The sequence below is a fragment of the Rhinoraja longicauda genome, chromosome 15, assembly GCF_053455715.1.
Source record: "Rhinoraja longicauda isolate Sanriku21f chromosome 15, sRhiLon1.1, whole genome shotgun sequence".
Lineage (NCBI taxonomy): Eukaryota > Metazoa > Chordata > Chondrichthyes > Rajiformes > Arhynchobatidae > Rhinoraja > Rhinoraja longicauda.
Window position 1 is genome coordinate 35,428,730 of NC_135967.1, and position 17,165 is coordinate 35,445,894.

Genomic DNA, 17,165 nt, shown 5'->3' on the forward strand with positions numbered 1-17,165 from the left:
CGAGGGTTAATTAGGGTCATAGAGTGATACAGTGTGGAGACAGGCCAGTCGGCCCAATTTGCTCACACTGGCCAACATGTCCCAGCTACACTAGTCCCACCTGCTTGCGTTTGGTCCGTATCCCTCCAAACCTGTCGTATCCAAGTACCTATCTAACTGTTTCTTAAATGTTGGGATAGTCCCAGCCTCAACCACCTCCTCTGGCAGCTTGTTCCATACACCAACTACCCTTTGTGTGAAAAGGATACCCCTCAGATTCCTATTAAATCTTTTCCCCTTCACCTTAAATCTATGTCCTATGGTCCTCGATTTGCCTACTCTGGGCAAAAGACATTCTCTTTCTCCTAGATGCTGCCTGACCTGCTGAGTTACTCCAGCATTTTGTGATACCTGGGCAAAAGACTGTGCATCTACCTGATCTATTCCTCTCATGATTTTATACACCTCTATAAGATCACCCCTCATCCTCCCGTGCTCTGGGGAATAGAGTCCCAGCCTACTCAACCTCTCCATATAGCGCAGACCCTCTAGTCCTGGCAACATCCTCGTGAATCTTCTCTGTACCCTTTCCAGCTTGAATTAGAATGTATATGTGAGATTAAGAAAGTAACTGGACTATTATAAAATAGTTTTCTAAGAAAAAAACATTCAGAGAAACATTTCAATCTTACATAATATTTGTAGCTTTAGGCCCAGGGGCAATTGTTAATTTTGTAAATATGACTTAGTACTTGCTTACCTGTAGTAAAATGTAACATTTTCAGACTCATTTTACATGCAGAATAGTTAATTAGTGCATGATGTCATCTGATCACTGATTTCGATTAATATGGTGAAAGCTGTGAAACAACATACCTTGTAGGAATTACTGATGACAACCTTTGCATTCTCTGTTTAACTGTATACACGCACTAGAAATGTCCCATTACAATTACAAAATCTAGTTTTGTTTTATTTAATCTAGATAAGAGTTCAGTGTCTTCCATTAATGAATACTGGCATTCATTGTCGCAGTCGGGTGATGTTTTCGGTGATGTAAATTTTAATTCTTGCAGAGATGATTTATTCATTTTGGTGCAAAAATAACAACAAAATATGAATTTATTGATTCAGTAGGAGTAATCATTAACATGGAAATACAATGATATTCAAGGGTGTTTGTGACTTCCTTTCATGAAACACCTTGCACACAAATTCAAAAAATTGATTTCCTTAAGCAAAAATGTGTTCAATATAAAATTAATTAGCTCTGTCTCCTGTGTAAAGTTTAACTAAACATAATCTATGCTGCATGTATTGGCTCCTGAAGAGATTTGTTCAGTTAAACTGACAGGAATGCAACAGATATCATTCTGGATCTGTCAGTGACTACCTATGGAGTCAGAATAGAATTTCTTAAAGTCTTGAATTGTAACTTAGAACTGGTATCTTCTTTCCTTTGTTTTCTAATGTCATGATGGTATAAGATGATTGTTTCTTCACTCTTTTGGAATGCACTAGCTTAAACAACTTATTAGTTAGTTGTTCTTTGCCAGAGACCCAGACTTGCAAGTATGATATGATGCTTTGATCAACATATACCAACATTCTATGTAGTCTTGTGATTAATATGATCCTGTGTGATTAATGAGGAGTCTACTTTATTTGTGTAGAATCAAAGAACTGCAGATGCTGGTTAATACACAAGGACACAAAGTGCTGGAGTAATTCAGCAGGACAAGCAGCATCTCGGAGAACATGGATAGGTGACATTTCTGGTCACGACCCTTCTTCAGATACAAAATGTCACCTCCCGAATCCATGTTATATAGAGATGCTGCTTGACCTGTTGAATTACTCCAGCACTTTATGTCCTGCTTTGCTTATGTAAGACTAGTACACACAGATTAGATTGGTTTCAAGTCCAATTGCCATTCTTCAGAATCTTTAGGAGGGATTATTTGTGCATTTGGTGTATGAGCACGTTGTGAAAAGTCCTTTTCTGAATACACAAGTCTCCATGTGCTCTGATATTTTAAGGTAACCGTCAAGAGAGATACCTTTAAATATAATTTCTAGCTAAACATTCATCTTCCAATAACATCTGCTCTCAGATTTAGAAAGTTGACCTAATTAGAATCGCAGTAACAATTTGTAAGAACAAAGGAAGTAGCATTTGTTGATTTCATTCTTTAACTTGTGACTTGTGTGTGCTTCAGTTTGAAAAGGATCATAACACTGTCCTCAGAGTAGTCTAAGATACCCCTAAATCTAGATATTGTCAATTATAGCTTAAAAATAAAGTATTGTGTAATCTGAAATGTGAGGTTTACAAGGCTGTGTTCGGATTATCATACAGAATGGGGCAATGACGTGAACTGGATGGAGGCGCTTAGTGATGATGGCTAAGGAAGAAAAGATTGGTTTTCTTGTGCAAGTGCACCTGCAGGTTTCAACACTCTGAATCGTGTAATGGAAGCTTTAATGTTTATAGAAATGAAACTGACAGGTAGCGCCTTGTTTTAAATATGAATATGTCTCTGGCTGCCTGCACTATTGCAATGAGACCCAGAGCAAGCATGAGAATCAACAGCTCATCTGTTTGAGCATGTTGCAATCTTTTGGACTCAATAATGAAAGCTCCAAGTTTGGGTAGCTTGCTGTTTTGGCAATCTGAAGAAGGGCACTGACCCGAAATGTCACCAATCCATGTTCAACAGAGATGCTGAATGAACTGCTGAGTTATTCCAGCACTTTGGGTTTTTTTTGTTGTAAAAAAGCATCTGCAGTTCCTCGTGTTTCCATTTTATTACTCTTTTTGTCTGTATCAGAACGGATCATTTCTGCCAGTTGTCCATCTTTGATTTTTGGCTTGGATGTTTCCCCCACCCTCCGATCTGCTATGCAGAAGTAATGCACTCCATACAGAAGTGTTTGAAATGTAGCACGAGTGGATTTGCTTTACTAACTAACATGGACTAAATATCTTGCACATAACTGTTTTATACCAGCAGCAGAATGCTGCTGAAGCACTCATTTATGTGCCTGACTATTCCAACTCAGTATTTATAAATATCCAGCGTGGGTAGTATTCCAGGAATTGACAGACTGCAGTATGACTGAACTTGTGTTGGCACCTTCCAAATATTTAAGATAATTTTTCCAATGTACTTACAAATACTGGTTGGGCACTCAAGATCAATCATAGACTTGGGCACATTATTTATTTGAATATTTCAATGTTACATTCTCAAGATATAATCTTTCAGACTGGCTGAGGGTTTGGTTTAATGTCCTATCTGATCAGGCATGTATAATACATCCGATGTCAGCAATAATATAGCAAGAAACTCTCCCATTGTCCTGATCAACATTCACCCCCCCCCCCCAACCCCACATCAGATACATTTAAAAAAAATAGCTGTTTAGACTAGTTAAATTACATACTCTTTTATTCACATGACTCCAGGGAGAGTTAAGGGGCGGCCTTAAGCTTGGTTGAAATGTTGAATTTGGAGAAGGCATTTATTGGTGATTCATGTTAGAAAGGGGACAGGGGTGGGAAAGGAACTGCAATGTTCAGCAGTATGTCAAACTATGAAGCCTTTGTTGATGATGAACTGAGGACTCAGAACATTTCTCATTAGAAGAATGGCAGTGTAAATAAAACAAATGTACATTTATGAATTACTTTATATAACTTTGGTCTCTGAGCCCAAGGCTTTATTTTCCCTGAATACTTTGTGGTGTAGATCCATTGCTTTAAATTCTGGGGTGAGTGGTTTTCTGGGAAGAAATGACAATGTGATTCGTTTATATTCCTTCTAGCTCAGAAGAAACAAATGGAAACATGCAAGGTTTTGAGGGTAGATGTTAAAATACTTAGTTAAAATGGGCCATTGTCAGTCTGAGATGAACATATTTCTTTAAGCAGAATGTCGGATCGCTGGTATTCTCGACCTCAAAGGGAAATGGATGTTGAGTTATTGATTATAGTAAAGTCTGTGGTTTGCAGGTTTATGGGTACAAAGGGAATTGTAGAATGTGAGTTGGATAGGAAACCAGACAATGTAGAAGATCAGTCATCATCTCATTGAAGGATGAGCAGATGTGAGGGGCTAAATGATCTGCTTGTGTTTTTGTTTGTTATTCTCTTTTAATTCTTAGTTGCTGTCTAGTTACTTATTTTGTCAGTAAGCATAGCAGATAGTTTTTTTTCAACAGAGTAGATAATAGAACAATTAATTTAATGTGAAGATAGATGCAAAATGCTGGAGTAACTCAGTGGGACAGGCAACATCTGTGGGGAGAAGGAATGGTTGACATTTAGGGTCGAGACCTTTCTTCAGACTGAGATTCAGGGGGAGGGAGACTAGAGATATGGAAAGGTAAGCTGTGAAAATGACAGATCAAAGCAGACAATGGTCAAGGAAATGTAGAATGGTTCATTGTTAGCTGAGGGGAAAGGTAACAACGAGGCATACAATCTGGAGTAACTCATTGGGACGGCGGGTTTAATTAAATGAATGTGTTGGTAGTTGAGGTGGCCCAAACAGTGGGACAGTTCTCTTGTCATTTCATCAATGTCATAGTTTGGCGCATCGTTTAATGTTCAAAGTTAAAGATTGCATTTTGTATGATGCAGCTGCTGCCTCTATGTGAAATGTTCAAATAGATAATGCGCTTGAGTCTGATGTTGATTTTGAGCCGTCTGACTTGGATAAGTTTGCTATCAGTGAATCTGTCTTGCACTTGTCGACACAGAAGTAGTAAATGGCTAAAGGTCATGGAGGGATTTGCAGATGCAGGTGAGTGCTTTTGAATGTGTAAATGGAGAAAATAAGTCTGGACGATGGCTGCAAGGAAAGGGTTCAAATGCAAATTGACTTGTTATGATGGAATATGGGTTGTGGAATTCTGGGAATTTATGGGCAATTTATTCCGGGTGCATTGAGAGGCCAGGGAAGTGGACATTGAGCATAGTGAAACTGAAGCTGACAAAAGATGGTTCAGGATCTAAATAGCAAACCACTTGAAGCAGAAAAAATAATGAAAAGGAGAAAAAAAAAATCAAATTCAGCAATTTAAAAAGGAGCTGAAAATGCCAAAAACTCAAAGTAAATTGAAGACAAAAATCAATGCTGGAAGAATTCAGCATATCAAGCAGCATCTGTTGAAGCAAAAGGTCTATGTGAACATTTTGGGTCGAGACCCTGCATTAACACTGGAAGCATAGATGTGGGAGGGGTGCCACAGAGGCGGGTAGATGATAGTCTGGAAGCAGATGAAGGGAAAGAGAAAGATGGGCTGATGGAATTACTTGGGGGAGGGAAGAGTAGATTGGAAAGGTGAACAAAGGGAGTTGAGGCCAAGTAAGTGTAAACCAAGAACATTGGATGCCTGAAATTGGAAAATTCAATGCCCATACCATTGGGTTAGAAAGTACCAAGTAAGATATGAGATGGAGATATGAGACGACAGATGCTAAAATCTTGAGCAAAAAAAAAAGTGCTGGAGGAACTCGAGTCGGACAGCATCATTGGATGAAAATGGATAGCTGATGTTTTGGGTTGAGACCCTTCTTCAGAATAATCAGTCTGAAGAAGTGTTCTGACTCAACGTCATAGATGCTGCGTGACTCGCTGAGTTCCTCTAGCACTTTTTTATTATTGGAATATGTGATGTTATTCTTCCAAATTGCATTTAACCTCTCCTTAACAACGGAGAAGGCTGGAAAAAGACTGGTTCATGTGAGAATGTGAAGGAGAGTTAAAGGGATATACTTCTGGAAACTTCAGATTGCAGTTGCAAATGCAGGTACTCCACAAAATTGTCATGTAACCCATGCGAGGTTTCTCTAAGGTTATACTAGCACTATACTACACACTAGGGACAATTTATAATTTTTACCAAAGCGAATTCACCTACAAACTTGTACGTCTTTGGAGTGTGGGAGGATACCGGAGCATCTGGAGGAAACCCACGCGGTCACAAACCATGCGGTCACAGAGAATGTACAAACTCTGTACAGACAGGACTCGTAGTCAGGACCGAACCCAGGTCTCTGGTGCTGTAAGGCAGCAACACTAATGCTGCCCCACTGTGCTGTCCCACAGATGGATCATAGTTTGCCCATTCTGAACTCTCATAAAGGGTTAAGTCAAACAAAAAACAATTATTTTGAAAATAATCTAAATAACTTTGCGTACCTCTGGTGGTAGGTCATAATATGGTACTTGCTTGTGATTCTGGGCTGCCAGATAACAGAGTTTGTGAAAATATTCATGATAAAGTCAAATTATTTTCCTCTTAATTAGTTAGTTATGGCTTTTGTAAATATGAGCTTGAAAATGTAAAGAGTAATAGTAAGTTGATTGAAAATTTTACTCAATCCAATGTTTTAAATATTGCCAGCAAATAACATTCTATATAGAATACTCTGCATGTGTAGTTTTGATCTTATTTTTGAAGGAACTTGTATCTGAAGGGATAAACTATGAAACTATAGGTAGGGGTTGACTTAAAAACAGCGGTGAAGAAGTTATTGTAAATGACCATCAGGGCCAGAATAATCTTTCATTTTGAAAGCCATGGGTTAATCAAGACCCAACTTTGTTAGTTTTGGAAAAAAATTGTTCTGACAAATGTGATTTGACTTCTTTATGGAATGAGTAGGTAAAACAGTAGATGTAGAAATGCTTTCTTGAAAAGTAATCAGAAAACTGCTACCTAGGAGTCATGTTAGGATGAAAAACTATAATTAAGCAGAAAAGATAGTGTGAATACCGTATTTGGCCAGTAACTGAAAACCATGTTCGTGCATGGAAAATTTTCAGGTTGAATTTTCTGATTCGAGCTTGTGATCAGTAGAGTAGTGCAGGTTGATGCTGGGTCCACTGGTGCTTGTTAGATAGCATAACAATTTGGATGACAATGTAGTTAACATTTCTAAATTTGCAGTTAACACCAAATGGAAGGTATAGTAGATAGCGAGGAGGTTATCTAAGTTTACACCAAGATCTAAATCATTTGGGAAGGGCGAAGGAGAGGCAAATGGAATTTAGCTCTGACAAGTGTGAGGTAGTGCACTTTAGTACATCATACCAGAGCATGGCTTTCACAGTAATTGATAGAGACCTGGAGAGTGCTGCAGAACAGGGAGGTCTGAGAGTACAGGTGCATGGTTCACTGAAATTGGCAAGTCAGTTGGACAGTATGATGTAGACATTTTGCATGCTTTTGTTCATTGGGAAGGGTGTGGACTATGAAAGTTGGAACACTTTGATACAGCTAACAAGTTGCTGGTGACACCACAATTGGAGTACTGTGTATAGCTCTGCTCCTGCAGCTATAGGAAGGATGCCAGTAAGTTGGAAAGGGTGCAAAAAAACTTCACCAGAATATTACGTGGGCTTGGCGACTTGAGTGATAGCAAGAGATTGGATAGGCTGGAACTTTTTACTTTGAACTTTGGAGGTTGAATAATGACTTACTGAGATGTACTATAGGTTAAGATGAGGCAGGTTCATCATTACATGGTAATCGTCTAAGTAATTTCTATTTGAAAACTCTGTATCACATATTCGATACAGGGCTTAATTTAATTAATTGAAATACGATTTAATTGGTGTAATGTTTGATTTTGTCCAAACTCTTATTTCAAACATTCTTCAGGAGAAGAGCTTGGTTCCACTGACATACCACCAAAGAATATTTTAATAGCTTTGCAAAAACTGTAAATGTTTTATAAAAATTGCTCAAATGAGGCTGTTCCTTAATTATTATAAACTGCATGTTCAGTTTAATTTTTCATTTTTGTTTTTTTTCTCAATGTGAAGTGATGAAGGTTGGAAACCGCCTTTCAAGGATAGTTTCCTTTATTTTAGAAAAAAATATCCCAGGTTAGACGTTAAATTAGGATTAACATGTGAATTAGAGAATTAAAATGACTTGGTTGAAATGGGGGAATGGATATGTTTGGTGTTGACATTTTGATGTATTTTTGAATATTGTTGGCCAAGGCCCCAATCGCACATCTTTATGTCAGTTAATCACACACATGCCATTTATTATGGTTAAGTAAACCTGAATATATTTATACAGCTACACGATTTTAAAAAGTGCTTTACTGCAGAAGGTACACTGTTACCTGCTTTCCAAATAATTGTACAGGATCTTGTTTTTAGATTAACTGAAAGGGCTCTAAATCTCTTCCACAAAGCTTCCTCCACTGTTTTGATTCTGACATCGTGTGGTTTCAAGTTGCAGAAAAATGTTGGTGTTTTAGGGTCAGAATGACATAAGAGGTCATGCTACGAAAACAGTAATATTGAGTCTCAAGTTTAAATTGATAAAGGAAATCTAAAGCTTGGCCATGGAGATTACAGCAAGAACCTTTGGCACAGACGCATGGCTGTTGAAGGTTTAACTAAAGAACTTAATTTCAATTATATACAGAATCCTTAAGTAATTTTTTTAGTGTCAAATTAAAATACAATATTTCCTAACTTTGATCTTTAATACAGAGGTATTAAAGATATATAGACTATATATCCTGAGAATGCAACAGGTGGTTAAAAGTCGTGTACAATAAATCTTTTACCTATTGTACATGATAAAAAGTTAGTGGTTTTGCAGCTAGTGAAGATGGTTGTGAAAGATTGCAGCAGGATCTGGATCGATTGGCCAGGTGGGCAGAGGAATGGTTGATGGAATTTAATACAGAAAAGTGTTGCATTTTGGGATGTCAAACAAGGGCAGGACCTTCACAGTAAATGGTAGACCTCTGGGTCGTGTTGTAGAGCAGAGAGATCTAGGAGTACAGGTGCATGGTTCCTTGAAGGTCGAGTCGCAGGTAGATAAGGTGGTCAAAAAGGCTATTGCCACTTCATCAGTCAGAGTATTGAGTATAGAAGTTGGGAGGTCATGTTGCAATTGTATAAGACATTGATGAGACCGCATTTAGAATATTGTGTTCAGTTCTGGGCACCATGTTATAGGAAATATATTGTCGAGCTTGAAAGGGTTCAGAAAAGATTTACAAGGATGTTGCCAGGACTAGAGGGTGTGAGCGAAAGGGAGAGGTTGAGTAGACTGCGTCTCTATTTAATGGAGCGCAGGAGGATGAGGGGAGATCTTCTAGAGGAATACAAAATCATGAGAGGAATAGATCGGGTAGATGCACAGAGACTTTTGCCCAAGTAGGAGAATCGAGGACCAGAGGACATAGGTTCAAGGTGAAGTTGAAAAGATTTAATAGGAATCCGAGGGGTAACTTTTTCACACAAAGGGTGGTGGGTGTATGGAACAAGCTGTCAGAGGAGGTAATTGAGGCTGGGACAATCCCATTGTTTAAGAAACAGTTAAACAGGTACATGGATAGGACAGGTTTGGAGGGATATGGACCAAGGGCAGGCAAGTGGGACTAGTGTAGCTGGGACATTGTTGGTGGTGTGGGCGAGTTGGACTGAAGGGGCTGTTTCCACACTGTATCGCTCTATGACTCTAAATAGGAAATAAGAACTGCCAAATTTGGTGTTCTTGTGAGGGGTTTAAAACTATTGGTTAATTTTGAAACCAAGAACCAAGTGTCTGAGTAATTGCAAATGCATTTGTCAGGATATTTACATTTGTAAACTAACACTCGTCGAAAGTTGCATAATTTTACAAAGAACATTGTGTTGAATTATTAAATTAGACAATTGATTTCCATTTTATGCAGGAAAACAAATTGCTTCAGGTCAATTTTATAGTTTGCCAGAAGTGTTAAAGATTATGTTTTGTGCTTGTGTGTTAGCAACTAAACTCGTGACTTAATGGTTCTCCTTTTGTTTCAGGACGAGCTGACAGCACTGAATGTCAAACAAGGCTTTAACAATCAGCCTGCAGTGTCTGGGGATGAACATGGTAGTGCAAAGAATGTCAATTTCAATCCTGGCAAGGTAAGATTCTCTCGTTGATCAAAATCTCTCCTGAGCATTACCCATCTTCGGTATCAAGGCTGAATCACAAAAGCCTATGATTATGACTGAACAACTTGACAGTGCGACAGGACATCTGACCTGCTACCTGTAGTTTACTGCTGGTACTTATCTGTGTTTCAGGTTAGAAGGTTTGCAGCTTGGCGGAGGCTTGTATCAATCACTTTACACAAACTCAACTACTCATTTGTTGGCGAGACATGTCATGTGAAATATAGCTCGAAGCGATGTCCCCTGACTTCGGCTGTAAATAGTCCAAATTCTGCTAGGATGTCTTTGATACACAGATCGCTGATTAGCCGAGTCCTCTGTCTCAGTGTGACCCCAGGAATGAATAAGGTCTCTAACTAAAACTGTCTTGGTTGATGGGAGTAGGGTTGAAGGAGAAAATGTGTGGGGGTTGCGGGGGGTGAAGGTGGTCATAGATGGTGTAAAGGTGGAGAAAGCCTTTGATAGCACAAGTTAATGTTCCAGCTATATAAAATTGTAAAATGAGCTAACCAGAACTGAATGTTTTTGTTGCATAATTATTGTTTCTCTGATATTCCCTTATACACTTGAAATAAAGTCAATGGATATGTGTCAACATGGTTTATAAATTGGAAACTTCCATGTTTTGAATCACCGTGGTAAGACAGCTCTCAGTATATTGGAAACCTCATATGCTGAGTCTTGAACAGTCAAATTATGACTTTTTTGTTTGTCTTGTGTCAGGTTTCATACTTATCTATTTGCATTTTATGCATGTACTTTACCTATGAAGCCCAGATCAAATTTTCAATTCCCAGTCCAACTGGCTTTCCAAACAATAGTCTTATTTCTCATGACTGTCTAAAATATTCGGCATTGATCACACCAGGATAGTGCACGTGCAGCAGAATCAATAGCCACATTTGCTCTCCTCCGGAGCAACTGTTATTCATTGTAGTTATTCATCATCCTGCACATCTGGAGCTCCAAAACAACTTGTGTAAATCTTTAAGCATTCTAATGTAAGTGCCAATACTTGGCTCAAAATAACTTTCTGTAGCAGCAGTAATCCCTAACCGTGATGTCAATTCTTTTTAAGGGGAAAAAATACATCACGGATTCTGCAACTTGTACTCGGGACCTAATTACCATATCAAGATCATGTCAGAAGTGATAGGAGTAGAATTAGGCCATTCGGCCCATCAAGTCTACTCTGCCATTCAATCATGGCTGATCTATCTATCCCTCCTAACCCCATTCTTCTGCCTTCTCCCCATAATCTCAGACACTTGTGCTAATCAAAAATCTATCTATCTCTGCCTTAATAATATCTACTGACGGCCTCCACAGCCTTCTGTGGCAAATAATTCCACAAATTCACCACCCTCTGACTAAAGACATTTCAAGCAAACACCCAAGAACATTAGCCAATATTGAGAGCAAGTTCCCATGGACAAGCTCTGTATTTTGTCCACCAAAATTTGTTTCAATTCCCTTGACAATCAAATTTGATGTAGAGTTGTCAAGTTAGCCTATTATTAGGTCATTGGACGACTTGCTGTAGTTCAGGTTCACCTGAACTGGCGGCACATTGGGGCATTGCTGCGCCAGAGATCCGGGTTCGATCTGATTATGGGTGCTGTCTGTACAGAATTTGTACCTTCTCCCAGTGACCTGTGTGGGTTTTCTCCGGGATCTCCGGTTTCCTCCCACACTCCAAACACATATAGGTCAATTGGTTTTGGTAAAATTGTAAATTGTCCCTAGTATGTGTAGGATAGTGTTAATGTGCGGGGATCCCTGGTCGGCGCGGAATTGGTGGGCCGAAGGGTCTGTTTCCACGCTGTATCTCTAAACTAGACTAAACTAAACCCGTTCAGTGTCAATATTTGCACATTTTACATATAAAGAAAAGCCTGTCAGATAGTGTCTGTGAAGAAGTTGAAAATCTTGTTGTTATTCAGGGTGGTGGCTGGTTGAATATGTGAAGTACATTTAAAGCTGTGCATTCTGATGAGACGAGCATAGTTAGGATTTGCCAGTTGGAAGGACTGCCAGACACCAGCGGGAGTTTATTAAATTCACAGATTCATTGAGCAGCATATAACGGTTACACTCAAGTAAGCAGTCAACCAATGGTGCAATGAATACGCTAGCTGAATAATATAAGGAGTAACGAGAGAGTTATGATTGAGAAACTTTTAGTGAAATAGGTGTCAGAAAAAATTGCATAAGTGTGGTGTTTTATTGTCATACTAGACCGACTCGTTGGGCCCAAACCTCTCCTGCATTGGTGCAGCACCCTCTCCTCTCCCCCCTCCTTCCCCTCCTAATTTTAAACTTTAAAATGTGAATAACTTTAAAAATATAACACCGATTTCAATGAAACTTCTTCCATTAGTATCAAAGGGACGATGGTGAGTAAGGTGGGCCTAAAATTGTCACACTATCGTGTGCCATTTTGGCTGTAGTTCAGGAACAAACAAACAAATGAGAGTTTTAGTATATGGATGCCCTGAAACAAAACAATTAAATTCTTATTTGCAGCAGCACTACAGATACGTAAACATTGCACTCTGTAAACACCATAATAAACAACAAAAGTGTCCAGTATATAAAAATACATAACAGTTCAAAGACAAAAACAATCCCCCTTCCCCCAAGTTCAGAGCTTAGTTGGAGGTTATAATGTTTAATAGGCTGATGGTTGTTGGGTCTGAAGTAATCAGTCAGAAGAAGGGTTCCAACTCGAAACATTGTCTCTCCAATTAGCCTCACAGATGCTGCCAGAGTTGCTAAGCTTTGGTTTTTGCTCAGAATCAATACAGTATGCATTATTACCCTTCAAGATTGTCATTTAAAATATAACCAAAGAATAAACTTTCCAATGTAAAAAAATTACAGTAGCAAGTTTGTGTTTTAAGGGAATCATGTTTCAATAATTCAATTTATTTTTGTTTCTATCTTATTGTGATCAAGAGGATAGTGCAATAAAAGAAAATTATGATGCATGATGAGCATACAAAGATCAGAATTGTGTGTGTTGGGCTGGGACGGATGAGGATGGAGGCACTCCATCTATCCTCTATCAGACGATTATAGTGATGTGAATGCCTGGGGTGTAGGGTGAGGGAGGGGGGGGGGGGTGGAGATAGTGGAAGCAGGCAACATAATCAAGGATGTTTTTCATACCCTCTTCTCATCTCTCCCATTGGGCAGAAGATATAAAAACTTGAAAGCACCTACCACCAGATTCAGGGGCAGCTCTTCTTTGTCATCAGTCCTCCTCATAAGGTCGGGTTTATTACCGATCTTACAAGCTATCACATTGCAGACCTACCACATTATGTACCTTGGACTTTTGCAGCTAATGCTAATGTTGTGGGACAATATTCTGCACTCTGTTATTTTTCTATTAAATGACAGTTGTTTCAATGTGAGAACATAAATGTAGGAACTTAAATGTTGCAAAGTGCAGAGCTATTGGTCATACTCAGTGGTTCAGGCTGTGCTAATGGAGAGAGAAATATTAAGCCAATATTACTGATGATAACTTGCCACAAATATGACTGGTTCTGATACAGACAGTAAAAGAGAATTGCCCCTGGCTATAAAATTTAACACTGAACTATGAATGCCTTTTTTTTAATAATAGTGTAAAAGGCTGCAGACAGATTGGCCAGAGTGAGAGTGGGCTAGAGAATTAAAGTAGGCAACCGTAGACAAAACAACATTATAAACAGCAAATGCAGTCAACTACATTGGAAGAACTGGAAAAACTGTGGGTCTCATGCAACCACAGAAGATCCGACGTTTTCCTTGAGTGCTATAAATTTGGAACGCCTTGATTTGAATGAGTGAGGGGAATGGAAAAAAACAGTTTTTCACTTTGCCAAATAAACGGAGAAATCGTATCGAAAAATAAAGAAGAAGAAAAACCCGATGTATGGACATGTAATGAACACTAAGGTTCCACTAGATGTCGTTAGGGGTTCCGTTGCAGCCTCCGGATGTCGTGCTTGGTGGCTGAGCCAAACCAGACCATGATGGAGAAGGTGAGGACGGGCTCAATGATAGCAGTATAGAATTGGACCATCATTGCCTGTGGCAGATTGTGTTTCCTCAGTCTGCCGCAGGAAGTCCATCCTCTGTTGGGCCTTTTTGACTGTGGAGTCAATGGTGGCCCCCCATTTAAGGTCCCTGGAGATGATGGTTCCGAGGAACTTAAATGACTCCACAGATGTGACTATGGTGTTGTTGATGGTGAGTGGGGGGAGGGGGAGCTCTTCGAAAGTCTACAATTAGATCCAGTCTTAAGAGCATTAAGCTCCAGGTTGTTGCGATGGCACCAGGACGCCAGCTGTATCACTTCCCGTCGGTAGGCTGATTTCTCCCCATCCTGGATCAGTCCAATCAGGGTAGTGTCATCCGCAAACTTGAGGAGCTTGACAGAGGAGTCTGTGGAGGTGCAGTTGTTGGTGTAGAGAGAGTAAAGGAAAGGGGAGAGTATGCAGCCTTGCGGTGCTCCTATGCTGAGAGTCTGCGGGTCCAAGATGTGCTTTCCCGGCCTCACATGCTGCTTCCTGTCTGTCAGGAAGTTGATGATCCACTGACAGGGGTTCAGGCACAGTCAACTGGGAGAATTTGTAGTGTAGTAGCTCTGGAACAATGGTGTTAAATGCAGAGCTGGTCCACAAACAGAATCCTGGCATAGGTCCCCTTGCGGTCTAGGTGCTGGAGGATGAAGTGCAGGCCTAGGTTGACTGCGTCATCCACCGATCTATTGGCACTGCATGCAAACTGCAGGGGGTCCAGCAGGGGGGTTTGTGATGTTTTTCAGCTGGGCCAGCACGTCTTTCAAAGGTCTTCATGACTACAGAGGTCAGTGCGACAGGCCTGTGATCGTTAAAACCTTTTATCTGCTATCAATGGTTCAATGGTTCTTTATTGTTACATGTACATGGATACAGTGAACTTCAATTTTTGCATAGATTTCAATAAAAACCTTATCATACACAGACATATTCATGCTTAAGTGCAAGAATGTAAAAATGGTAGATTGCCCTGAGGCAGTACCCAAGGGTTGCCAAGTTTCCAGTGCCATCTTGTATTCTTCAAGTTTCAAAATTCTTAAGAAATGTATAGTCTTTATTTGGCCTTTAAAGGTCATTGTCTTAATGGTGGCAGTGGGTTGGCCAAGCCAGGCGATGATATTGATGTCCTTCATCACTGCTCCTCGCTCCATGCCGCTGCAGACCATGTCCAATTCGTGTACCCATCTGATCTCTGTGGTGCCTCCAGCGGCAGCTGATCCCATTGACTTCCCCCTGGCTGCTCCAAGCTCTCCAGCACCTCCACAGACGCATTGACCCGGCTATGTCGTTCTGTGAACGTGCCATCCCTCGCCTCCATCTGCCACCACTCGAGGGCACAGGAGGTGATCCTGCTCACCAGCAGCATTCCTTTCCTCCGTCCTCCACTGCCCCTATCTTGAAAATTCTGGAGTTTGTAGCCATTCACTGGATGCAAAGTGCTTTGAAACTAATGTCAATTTGTGTGAAAATAGCAGATTCATAATGAATGTATTGTATTTTGTGAAAAACAACGGGTGCTTTTCTGCAAAGATACATTTAAGTAATACGTAGGAAAAAAACTGCAGATGCTGGTTTAAATCGAATGTAGACACAAAATGCAGTAACAGCGGGTCAGGTAGCATCTCGGGAGAGAAGGAATGGGTGACGTTTAGGGTCTTCTTCGGACAGTTTTTGTGTCTATCTATACATTTAATTAAGACAGCTATGTCCAGACAACTGAGACTAAGCTCTGCCTCTTCTATATTCTGCTCCTTTAAATACAAAAAAAAACAGATACAATGCTTGCTGCTACTGTCTCCCTATTTCACCCCAGCTCTTGATTACCCTTTTCTTGACTGAAATAACAGGTGAATTATGCCCATGGCCCTTCAAGACTGCTTTCTTCAAGTGTCCGAAGATCTAATCCCCCAATTCCTAATCTTTAATCACACAATTCTCATGTGCAAAATGCTAGAAAAATGCAGGGACTAGCATCAACATGAGTTTTCTTGCTGAAATTTATCTTCATCTTGAATTTGCTTTGTGATGGTATCCCCTTTATCCTAACCAGTGATTTTACAACAGATGCAATATTGGTTAGGCATCACTGTCAAGACACCTTTTTCAATCCTCCTTGCTGCGATACTGCATTTACTTCATCAAGCTGCCAACTACATTATCGCTGTCCTAAAAGAATGGGAAATGGTTCAACCTATATTTCCTGTGCTCTAGAAGCAAGGTCCTTATTGTGAATGTATGCACACCAAATGTCCTCCACCAACTGGATCCTGTTATTTAGGTCACTGCCCTCTGACAATAAAGAGCCACATTGACTCCTTCCATTTCTTAGGAGCTAAATCCCAATTAAGATACACATTTGATGACAATCGCCACCTCCTTCTGTGCCAGTCATTATAGCCATCTTAGAAGTTGAAGAGTTCAAACCGTACAACATCATAGTTACCTAGGCAGCAGTGAACCTCTATGTCTGTGCAATAGGCACTTCAAAACACTGGATCAATACCATCAACAGTGTCTCTGCAAAATCTCACAAGTCCATTAACCAGATAAGCAAACCAATTGCTCTATCTCTTCTGGGCTCACCAACATTGAAGTCCGAACCGCATTGAATTGACTTGGGCTACGTTGAATACAGTAACTGACTCCTGTCTTCTGCAATCTATTCCGAGTTCTGTCATGGGAAGAGATTACCTGGGAAACAAGAAAAGATTTTAAGATATTCACAAAGCTGCGTTCACAAAGTTCCTTCCCAAATTCACAACGTTTTATAAAAACTACAGTGTGTCCAACTGGCTCTGGGCTACTGTGGCTCAGTGAAGGAGAGTTTTAGGTTTGGTATTTGGAACCTAGAGTTTGTAGTTCAGAAGCACACGGAAGCCCAGTATAAAGGTGGAAGGAGGATATCTTTTCCCAACCTTATGTCCTCATGTACTATTGGGATACCTCCTGCTGCATCTGTAGCAGATTCTATGAATCCCACAATGGCATCAAAACTCACTTTGAAGCTCTCAGAAGCAAATCATGCCCAATGCCTAGAAAATGCTTAGACAATCAGATACGGCTACTGTAGATGCACAATATGTAATTGTGTCAATGAGCAGCTTGTTCTTTGACAATGAATAATTGAAATAGAATGTTTGTT

At 39.9% G+C, this 17,165-nt stretch overlaps 1 protein-coding gene across 4 annotated transcripts in view; it reads left to right on the top strand.

Annotated features, from left to right (window-relative positions):
- Positions 1-17,165, top strand: part of med12 (mediator complex subunit 12) — a 107,811-nt gene that overhangs the window by 4,057 nt on the left and 86,589 nt on the right. For all 4 annotated transcript variants that reach the window (XM_078412488.1, XM_078412485.1, XM_078412489.1 and 1 more), the window contains exon 3: positions 9,816-9,920. In XM_078412488.1, the coding sequence (XP_078268614.1) occupies positions 9,816-9,920 (105 nt within the window). The remainder of the gene's footprint in view (positions 1-9,815; positions 9,921-17,165) is intronic.